The 11,188-nt window shown below is 37.9% G+C and overlaps 1 protein-coding gene across 1 annotated transcript; it reads right to left on the bottom strand.

Moving 5' to 3' along the window:
* Nucleotides 1-6,812: 6,812 nt before the first annotated feature.
* LOC113162134 (ependymin-like) lies at nucleotides 6,813-9,684 on the bottom strand. Its single transcript, XM_026360151.1, has 6 exons — nucleotides 9,530-9,684; nucleotides 8,882-8,916; nucleotides 8,631-8,765; nucleotides 8,162-8,345; nucleotides 7,340-7,427; nucleotides 6,813-7,176 (listed from the first exon to the last, which is right to left on the bottom strand). Exons 1-6 carry the CDS (start codon nucleotides 9,666-9,668, stop codon nucleotides 7,026-7,028), a joined length of 732 nt encoding a protein of 243 aa, XP_026215936.1. The 5' UTR covers nucleotides 9,669-9,684; the 3' UTR covers nucleotides 6,813-7,025.
* Between the last annotated feature and the right edge of the window lie 1,504 nt (nucleotides 9,685-11,188).

The raw sequence follows: 11,188 nt of genomic DNA, 5'->3' as shown, positions 1-11,188 counted from the left end.
AGTAGCAGGCTCAGATGGGGTGTCCATATGGAGAGATCTACTTGGATCACTGTATAAAAGGGAACAATATGTTTTCCCCCGGGAACTGTCTGAGCATTTTCTACCCTGTCTGCCGGTCAGCAAGAGCACAATATATATATATATATATATATATATATACCTATACACATTGTTACTCTATTTGTGCCCTGCAATTTTCACCTATAACTAGCTAATGTCATGGAAATTGCATAACAACATCCTTTCACTTAACATAATAGATATATATATATATATATATATATATATATATATATATATATATATATATATATATATATATATAAACATGTTATGTTTATACATAAACATATTGACGGTCATATGCAGGGTATACATATTTGAGCCTATTTAAGCAAATGTGTCACAGAATAAGCAACTCAGCAAAGTCATAAAGGAGGTTATTGCCCATTAACTTCTTCTTTTTTCCTTCCTTTAAACAACTGCATGTTTTACAACATTTACTCTAGTAGGATGACAATCAGGAGCAGTATTGCAACAGTTTATGAAAATGCATCTTTTCTCCTCCTGTTTGAAAACCTTTAATCAATAAATATCTTCACTGGAGAACAGATGTAGATGAGGTCTTTGTGCTTTCATATTCTTTTTCTTTCCCTTCGTGTTCTACTTTCATTGTTGAGACACAAAAGTAAATCCCCATTTCTCCCTTTTGTCAATGCTGAGGATAAAATCATCTTTTTGAATAAACTTTATTCAAATTATCACTGAACAAACCTGATCATGGACTCTGGACCTTTTCAATGTGAGCTCATCACAGCAAGTGCTGGTGAAGTAACGCCAAGCCATCACCACACACTGCGTTATTGACTTATGTTAGCGTGAGCATTTTTCAGCACTGGTGTGTCTGTGTCACTGTACTGTGTCACAGCCAAGCTGCTGGTGGGCGGTGAGGTACGCAGTGCAACAGGTCATGCAGCTAAGTTACCTTTTGAACAATAGATAGCAGAAGAATGTGTTTTACTTATATTTTGTCATAGTTCTTATTTTCTAAGCTTTCTTTTTATTTTATGTTACTGTCCTTTGGGCGTGAAAAAACAGGACATCACAGAAAATTGGTCATTAATTTTTGTTAAGAAATGAGTAATATATATATATATATATATTACTCATAATAATTATATATATATATATATATATATATATTACTCATAATAATTATATATATATATATATATATATATAACAGATAAACATACTCTGTAAGACAGAGAGAACATGAATAACAAAACAGGAGAAAGAAACAGGGGAGGAGATAGAGGACCATGGAGAGGATGGTCATCCTCCCTCATCTGTGTAAAGATGATAATTGGTGGATGACCCTCCAATGTCCATCATCCTGTGCTAAATAGTGGGGTGACAGTGACTGTTCTGTTCTGGCGCATCGGGAGCAGCTGCATCACGTGCACAAACACGCTCATGTGTACACTGCAGTTCACACTCCAACACACACACGCACACACACACACACACACACACACACACACACACACATTCTCATACTCAAACATTAAAATCTGTAACCTTGTATACAGAGTCTTATTTTTATGTGTAGTACCCACTCAATGGAGTCAGCACTCACTAATGTGTGTAATTAGGCCTCTTTGATCAGGCTGGATGAGTACTCGATAAGTACACTGAGTAGAAATAAAAGAGGTGTTTGGGCCATTTTGTGTGTGTGGATGGTGAATGAGTGGGTTCATGCATGCATTTATGTGTTTTGTCTTTTTCAGTACATGATGTGCAGTGCAGAAAGTTAACTGTCAGAACATGCAAAATAATGGGCTTCTCCTGAGTCACAGTTTCAGAGTAGTACAGCACAATAAATGTGACTGTTTCATAATACTGAGAAATTATCCAAAGTGATGGAAATCTCACACCACCTTACAAATAATATTGGGTGTTTGTGAATAAAATACACACATACAACAAGTATAGACTCTAATCAGCTTCAGCTTTTGCATGGATCACATTTGAGTATAACATATTGCAATATAGCATGCAGGTCTGGGTCCTTTCCTTCTTAATAACAGGTTAAACAAGGAACTGACAACAGGTAGGTGTAGGTGCACACTATTACTACCATTTCAAATAATTAAATCTAAAGTTACACTTTACCCCCTTAGCCGACTCCTCCTCTGAGCGTTGATTTTACTCAGTGTGACTAGCTCTAGCTGAACTAAAGTACTGGCTGCTCACTAAGTCACAAAAAATCTCCAGACGACAGGCTGCATTGATTTGTATGTGGATATTTCTCATAAATCATCAGTTGTGGATGTAAACACGATAATCTCTGGAACTTCTTGGATTTACTATCATACTGCACTAAGCAAACTGGCATAAGCCTTCCTGATCACGCCAAATGCTTTAAGAGTCAACTCACTGATTGTGACTGCCTAAGATTTAAAGCAACATGTCTAAACACAACAGCTCATATACTGATTTTTAACTCTTTCACTCAAGTACTGCAGTCTAAACAGTATGGTATAGTCTAGTAATATATAGTACATTATGTAAATTAGATGCCTTATTTAACATTGAGTACTATTCATTCAGTTTGTCATACTCTATACTACTGTATATTCTTCACTGTATCCAACAAAGAAAACCTGTGAGCTACGAAAATTAACATTAAACAGCAACATAGCCAGAGGTAGCCAGTGTATTAGCTACCTGTGATTAGGTTTGTAAAATAAAATATAAAATAAAAATTAAGGAAATTCTGAAACAAGTTGAAGTCTTAATAGTCCATCATATCCAGATCATCCTGCTTGATAGATTGCTACATACTTTGCCAGTTATAACTTACATTTCCAGTTGCTGGTATTACTGAGATAAACATGTGGCGTGAGACGGGAATTTGTATAGATCATTCATTATTCATTATGTCATATTCCCATTGGTTAGAATGTATGGGTGAGTGGTCATGAATAATGTAAAATGGATGTGACTATATTGCAAACTGTCTGTTCAAAGACAAACGGCGAACAACTTTTAAGGAATAAAATGTCAGTAAACTTTTTAAAATACACTTCATATTTATAAAAAATGGCCCAAATAGCAGCCCTTCAATCTGGATGCACACCTGCAGTGAGACCCACCATCATGCTAATCTCTCCAGCACATCTTGAAACATCAAAGCTCCTTGAGACCTCATTGGGCTGCAGGAACACTGATTTAATCAAATCCGGTTCTGACGCCGAGAATCAGACAAACAGTATATTTATTAAAAACGTCCACAGACCGGCCACATGGCTGACAGCACGGCTTGTGCAAGTATGTACATTCTGAAGCCTTTACTGTTTTTAGTAGATGGGTTAAATAGACGAGAACAAAGAAAAAAGGAAAGCAATAAATAAAAATTAAGAAGTATTTGCTCATGTTTCTTTCCCTTTATAAAGCATGTATGCTGTTTTACAACTGGTGTGATGCTCTCAAATGAAACTTATTTATGGCCTCTCCGTGTGACACTGCTGGGAATTATAAGGCGCAGGGTTTGAAATTGGTTTGACTTTCTGCTGACTTTGTCACTGACTGCCAGTCAGGCACAAAATTAACAAATTTACATACAGAATGTCCTGCTTTAACATTTAAGCTTAGTTAAATTTGGTCAAATTGGGAAATAGAACTTACTTTAACAATGTAATTTTCTTATCACAACAGGCACTTTGCACTTTCTGCATAGACCTAGGCCAAAGTCCCAGCATGCTGAGATAATCACTGAACTGATAATAAAACAGTCTAGTGAGGCTATTGCTGCTGCTAATGCTTCCAGAGCAGACTCTCATCTCTTTAATCACGGAGGACAGATGAGTAATTTTTAACAGTGGGGTTAGGTGGCCACCTCTGAACACCTTGATGTATAAGAAGATGATTTACAATTTCCCAGGAGAAAAGTGTGAAGAACTATAATGACCAAAACAGACTTTCTATTGATGTTCAGTTGTTTAGTCAAATATTAGGCAGTAATGAGCTGTTATTACAATATTTTACATGGTAGAAAACAAAGCCTCTGTTATCATGAGAACGTCAGGCGCCTCATTTCATCTCATAGTCAGTTATAATTCACCTTTAACTCTTCACCATTAATACCACTTTTAGACAGTTTGCACCGCTTCCCACTTTTGGCATGTTCACTTTTCAGCAGTAACAGTGGTCTAGTATTAACTTTGGTGGTGTTGGTTAGTGCAGTTCTCACCCCTTCACCCCTTCAGAAAGTATTCAGACCCCTTCACTTTTTTCAGTTTAGTCATGTTGCAGCCTAATAATCGTTTCAATGTTTTTTTTTTCTCAATAATCTGCACTCAGTACTTCATAATGACTAAATGAATTTTTGCAAATGAATGAAAAAAGAAAAAACTGAAATATCATGTTGGCATTAATATTTAGATCCATTGCAACAGTGGACCTGTGGTAAATTAAATGGATTGGACACATCTCACTATAGAATGCCTCACCTGACAATGTTTGTTGTATCAGAAACCAAAAACCATGGGTCAATGGGTCAAAGGAACTGCCTGCAGGGCTCAGAGACAGGATTATTGCAAGGTACAGATCTAGGGAAGGCTACAAATACATTTGGCTTGACTAAAGGAAGTTTGGCACAACTATAGGTTCTTCCAAGATGCTGGTCATCTGGCCAAACTGAGCAATCGGAGAAGAGGAATAGCAAGAGAGGTGACCAAGTTCCCCAATTGTACTGTTTGGCCTTAATTCTAAATGTTAAGTTTGGTGGAAACCAGGCACCATCCTTGTGGTGAAGCACGGTGGTGGCAGCATCATGTTGTGGGGGTGTTTTTCAGCAGCAGGGACCAGGAAACTAGTCAGGATTAAGGGAAAGCTGAATGGAGGAAAGTGGAGAGATTTTATAAATGAAAATCTATTTCACAACACTCAGGACCTCAGATCGCACCGAAGGTTCACCTTTCAACATGACAATGATCCGAAGCACCCAGCCAAGACTACACAGTAGTGGCTTAGGGACAACTCTGTGAATGTCCTTGAGTGGCCCGGCCAGAGCCCAGACCTAAGCCCTATTACACATCTCTGGAAAAATCTGAAAATGGCTGTGCACCGGTGGTTCCCATTTAACCTGACTGTGCTTGAGCGGATTTGCAAAGAATAATAGGAGGAAAATCACTACAGGTAGAAGTGAAGGGTCTGATTACTTCAGTACACATTATATTTTAATTATTTCTTTTTAATAAATATGCAGACATTTCTAAAATTCTCTTTTCACTTATAATTGTCACTATGGGGTACCGAGTGTGGATGAATGAGAAAAAAATGTTATATATTAAACATATAATTAAACAACTTTAGTATAAGGCTGCAAATTTATATTTGAAAAAAGTGAAGGGGGTAGCTATAATACTACCATTGTTAGCAGTAGATGGCTATGTTCCAGACAGACAAATAGTGTTTTTGTCAGCTATACATGCTGATATTTCCCCAAACAAATATGTTGTTCGTCCCTGTCTGTCTGAAGTAGTAGATAGTAGTTGGAGTAGATTAATTAGTTTTTCATTACTTCAAGTATCAGTCCAAAAGTGATTGGCTGGGCCCCAAAATACAGTAGTAGATGATGTCAAAATTCACCAACTCTGAACTTTTCTTACACCATCACACTGTTGGGTGCAGCACAAGCATTGCAACACATACACATTAATGTGGAGGAGAGTACAAAAGCTATTTTTGCTTCAATATAGCGTAAACTGAGCACCGTCTCCATCACTTTCTCTGTGTCTCTCTGTTTCAGTGAGTGAATTAAATGTCATTTAGACATCAGTATCATTTAATTAGTTTCTATTCCTAGTAGTGGCACCAGTTCACCAAAGCTGAGCAACCATCCTGTCAATGTGTCACAAAACATGCAAATGGATGTGTTCAGGTTGGGAATGATTACTGACCTCACAATTAAAAAGGACTGTTTTCCCAGAGCTCTCAGCTACATCTCATGGTTTTCATCAACAGATAAAGTTCACTCAGTTGGAGTCATGGAGAATGAGGAGTTACAGTGAAATCATGATTAATAAATATAACGTTTCACATGTCCTGTAGAGTTTCATTGCAGGTTTACATGTTTACAACAACATTATAGTGACTCACAAACCATTATATTATAACCCATTATTAATAATTTCAATATGACTCACGGCTGCAACAGTGAGGTTGGTAGGCTTTATTTCATAAAGTGGTGCTGCATAAAAAAAAACGTAATAACAGTAACTTTAAATAGTGATTGATCTGTTTTCAGAAAGTTTCAGCTTTGGTGAGAAAGAAGGTAAATACATAAATCAAAGCAGGAGCAGCTGCGATAAGAGAAATACTGCCTCCATCTGCTGTAAAACAACAAGTACTACAGTTAACTACAGGGGACTGTAACAAATACAAACCAGCTAAATTACACAGGAACAATTCTCAGTGTGATCAGGTTTAATTTGCTTACTAACTTATTGTACTTCACGTTCTTCTGAATTCTTTCATTCTTTATTTTTTACTATAAAAAGGGACTATATTCCCTTTCAATTTTCATACTGTCCTTTATTAATTTGTTCCTTGTTTTTATATTGTTGTCTTATTTCTTCATCCAGTCAAAGCATTTACTTTATTCCACTGACAGAATAACATCATAAATCAGAAATACAGCACCATGAGGTGTTATTGAATTGTATGTCTAATTGTCAGCCTTTTAATCATAGTTTTTAATAATCAATTCTTACTAGTTCTTTTTTTTTTCTATTTATCCCACAGAATAAATAACAACATATATGGTCAGAGAATTTATTCTTACCACATTAGGACAATGAAAATAGTTTGTCAATTACATGAATCACCTGAAGCCTATAGTGCAATAACCTCATAGCTTAGCAGGTTAAATCCACTGTTAAAAAATCTGTCATAAGTCACGTCTGCTGCCCTGACAGAGACAGTGTAAGTATTTATCTCAGTGAAACGCTCCAGACAGTTTACTCTTCTTCAATGGTTTTCATGGCCAGAGACTCCAAGGCAGTGAAAAAGGTATGTGCTGTCTCACTCTCCTCCAGTTTTGCATTGGCACAGATGGGAGGGGGGACGTACTCCATGGGGTCTGTGTTGCCCAAGACCCAGTTGAAAGTGCTGAAATATTAAGAAAAATCAATATTTTTAAAAACCACTGCTGACTATTGTTGTTGGAAGTCAGTCACACAGTAACTGTAACTCCACAGAGAAGGGTTCAAATGAACACTAGCCTTGTTTCGAAAGGTGATGTTGACTTTTTTAGTTCAGCTCTGGTTCTCACCTGATAGTCGTCCATCCAGATGCTGGAGTGAAGCCATTGAAGGTCACAGGGATGCAGCCGATCTCAGTGAAGACAACTGTGTACTGGCCTGAAGACATGAAGCGTGTGGAACAAACAATAAATACAAAAGGCCCAGATGAAAACTAAACATTATCCTGTAATTTTTCATCCAAGCTGTCAGTTAATAACCAGCTTTGTGGTACCAGTTATCTCGGACGGACAAATATCAGTTTGTGTCAGTCAGTGAAGCCTGTTAACAGTTCAAGTTCAACTCTTGTAGCCCAGATTTGAAAACCACTGGGCTGAAAAATGTAAATAATGTAAATAATACGGAGAGAAAGACAGAGAGACCAGGTTGACCATGTCCAACTTTAAATCCAAAAAGTCATCCAGGAACTCATCCAAAGAGGTCAGTGCTGCAGACAAGCTGTAAATTAGCTGAGTTGTGTCATATCACTTGCAGAGGTTAAACTAGGCTGGCCCTCTGCTTGTCTGGGTACCAGTTCAACACCACCAAAAGTCTTTTACCCTATTTTCAGTTCTAATACTGTTTTCACTGCAGTATTTGTTCCTGATGAGTCGAGTTATGTAGAGTTCTTTTTCTTCTTAATTTCTTTGTTTAAAAGCAATAATACATTAACATTACAATACCGGGCATCTCCCACTGCCCTGCTTGCACATGAACAGCACGTATGCTGCATGTGTCACTGCAGAATGTTATAAAGGGTTCATGCAGTTCAACTGCAACAGGAAATCTGAGCCACTTCAACTCCGGTCTTTGTTGTAACTCCAAAGCTGTGCAGTGCATGTTCTCCCTCTTACCATTCTGTGCCAGAGCTCCTTGCCAGGTGTTGACCAGCAGACTCGATCCCCAGGAGGAGGAGGAGCCCAGAAATGCCTGACCTACCAGTTTAGCATCAGGAGGCACTTGCATGGGAATGAAGGTGGAATCTAGTGGCAGCTTCTTACAAGAGGCTCTCATCCAGTCAATCTCATAATAGACGTTCTGAAAAGATGATAAAAGAAAGTGCAGAAAGTAGCTACTGTAGACCTCCAATATATGTTGTCTTCTTTATACAAAGTTATCAACTGTACATATACAGTATAATCCCACATTTTCTCTACTACATCTATTTCTGTAACCATGATAAACTGATGGACCACCACACACACCATAGAGAATGAAACAATCTTATGCAATCTTTGTTTACCCATGTGACAAAGTCCACTCTGAAGGTTAAAAGAAATCATGTAAAGTATTTCAAGATGCACTTTAAGCAGGTTTTAATACCTGGTTGAAAATCAGCAGTTGGTCCAGAGTAAAGGTCTGGTTCCCAATAAGCCCGACGTTTCTAACCCGCATCCTCTGACCGAGAGCATCGTAGCTGATGTCTCCTGAGGACATGACAAGGCCACTGGCAGCCATCTGACAAAGACAGAAACCGAAGCAGAAAAACAAAATGTATCACATGGGATGTGTTGATGCAGGTGAGATGAGAGCGTGCACAGATGGTAAAGTGTGAGGCATGCGAGCAGACTCACCACAGTGAAGCCTCCACTCATCAGCGGTGGAACAACTGGGGCAGAGGAAAACCAAAATAGTTCATCAATCAGCTCTGCTAATGATCTAAAATGTCCACAGTCGACTGGGCCTCAAATCAGCACCAGCTGAGGACGAGACAGGTCTATCTGGTTCCATTAGAGTGCAGTCGGTATGTGTGAGTGAGTACGGCATCATGTCAGTACTCTGTAGAGTCACTGTCACTGTGTACCTCAGTGTTCCTGTATGTCGGCCTTTTGTCTGATAGGCTCATTCTCCCTTTATCAGAGAGGGCTCGAACTTGATGTCAGTGCTGTTCCCTCTAAAGGGATGTAAAGGGAGGGCTCCCCCATTACCAGAGGGAAAACATCTCAGTCGACGTGGATCTTATTTATTTTGTTACCTTTTAGTATCCGTGCACTGATTTTCTTGGTAGTATTTAAACTTACATAATTCATTTACTTCAAAAAACAAAACAACAACAAACAAACAAACGTATGCAGTTGAACATCTTAAATGCACTCCTGAAGCCAAAACAAGCATAAACTGTCTTCAGTTCGCTTGAAGTCAACCTCTCCCACACAATACACTAACACAAACAAACACACTCACTTCACCGGAGGTCGTCACCTGGGCTGTCCTATACTCACCACAGGGTCTGGGTTCCTGGGCAGCAGCAGCAGCCAGCACCAAGGTGAGGCAGGACAGCACACTGACCATGTTCATGTTGAAAAGCTTGAGGAGTTGGACCTGTGGGGACTTCAGTCTCGGGGAATGGCACACACACATACACACACCATATATACCTGCTCACAGCTGGCTACACTCACACCACGTTTCAGTCCCCCCTGTGTGTTTTTTTTTTTCTGAATAAAAAAAAAAACTTTATTAACACTGATGATACATGAGCGCTGGAATGCAGCAAATACTTTCAATGCAGATGTTTTATGTTCAAGCAGCTGGTCAGCTATTAGTCTGAGAGCATTTATTGCATTTTGTCATTATTTCCACATTAAAGAAGAATTAGTCTTTGTGATGTTGATTTTGATATTATAAAAGTACATGTAGCTGCACTGCAGATCAAGAGAGTTACAGTTTAAATCAGGTTTTCACTGCAGGTGTATGTTAAGTGTTATGTTGAATAAAGTCATCTGAGTATTTCTCAGCTGTGAATGCCACGTTGCGTGCCTCCTTACTTTAGTGTTACTGGTTCTAAAAAGTACTTTCTGCACATGCCTGTTTAATTTGTTATTGAATACTGCCTCATGTCTTTCTATCGCTAAAATCTACATTTGTTTAATGCAACAAATATAAACCCTCCAACAAGAGTGAGTCCCAGTGTTTTGGCAGCAGGTGTGAATAATCTCATGTCCACCTGCTTGTTTCTCAGCCTGCAGGGCAGCATTTATCTGATGCAGCTATGAATACCACAGTGCACACCTCCTTGTTTTAGTGTTACTTCATCTGGTTCTGAAATGTCCTTTCTGTGCAAATCTTTCTTTTGAATCGATTATCATGTTGTTTCATTCTCAACAAAGTGTAATCATTTGGAGATCTCATGACTTTTCAACTAGTACCATCTTCAGGCTTTAAACGCCAACTCTACACTTACAACCGAATACTTAATAAACTGTATGTAACAAACGGTCTTTACATGTACAAACAGCAGATTTCATATAGTTTTGTAACATTCGCAGATTTTTGTAAATGTAAAAGAAAAGAGAAGAAGAAAAAGTCAAATACCACGACATGATGCATATTATATTTATTTTCAAATATGCATAATAAATTATCATCTCTTGTTATTTCTTAGATTTCCTTGGCATCTCAAAGTTGATGGCAATTATTAAACCAAACTCTGTAGAGCTAGGAATATTTCAAATACTGTATTTCAGTGCAAAACAGCTAAAGCCAAGTTAATTCAAATAAAACACCCACCAGCCCCAAATTTAAAAAAGAAAAATAAGTTTAAAAAAGCCGGTCGTTAATATGTATATATAAATTAAAAAAAGCAAATCTGGAGACTATGATAACATAATGGATTTTGAGAAAAGAAACTATTAGTTTAGTTTAGCCGCAGGTTCCCTTGTTTTGCAGAAAAGCGTCAACTTACAAATTTCCACCTGATATACATATCTGAATATCAACATCATTATTTTTTTTATCATAATATAATCTAGTTACAATTTCTACAGAAGGTCCATATTAATAAAGTGTTAATTACACAAGATGAATTTGTCTTTTTGGAGTTTCCTCAGGGTTTCTGCATATGATCCATCTCAAAATAGCTTAAAAATCATTTGTTGGCA

The sequence above is a fragment of the Anabas testudineus genome, chromosome 1 (genome assembly GCF_900324465.2).
Source record: "Anabas testudineus chromosome 1, fAnaTes1.2, whole genome shotgun sequence".
NCBI lineage: Eukaryota > Metazoa > Chordata > Actinopteri > Anabantiformes > Anabantidae > Anabas > Anabas testudineus.
Note: the sequence above shows the minus strand (reverse complement) of the source record. Positions and strands in the feature narration are given on the sequence as shown.

Excerpts from the sequence above, each read along its gene's own strand:
- LOC113162134 (XM_026360151.1), bottom strand. The coding sequence starts at position 9,668 with ATGTGTGTGTGCCATTCCCCGAGACTGAAGTCCCCACAGGTCCAACTC. Across the intron at positions 8,766-8,881 it reads TGAGTGGAGGCTTCACTGTG|ATGGCTGCCAGTGGCCTTGT; the intron begins GTGAGTCTGCTC and ends TGTCTTTGTCAG. Across the intron at positions 7,428-8,161 it reads AGGAGCTCTGGCACAGAATG|GCCAGTACACAGTTGTCTTC; the intron begins GTAAGAGGGAGA and ends TCATGTCTTCAG.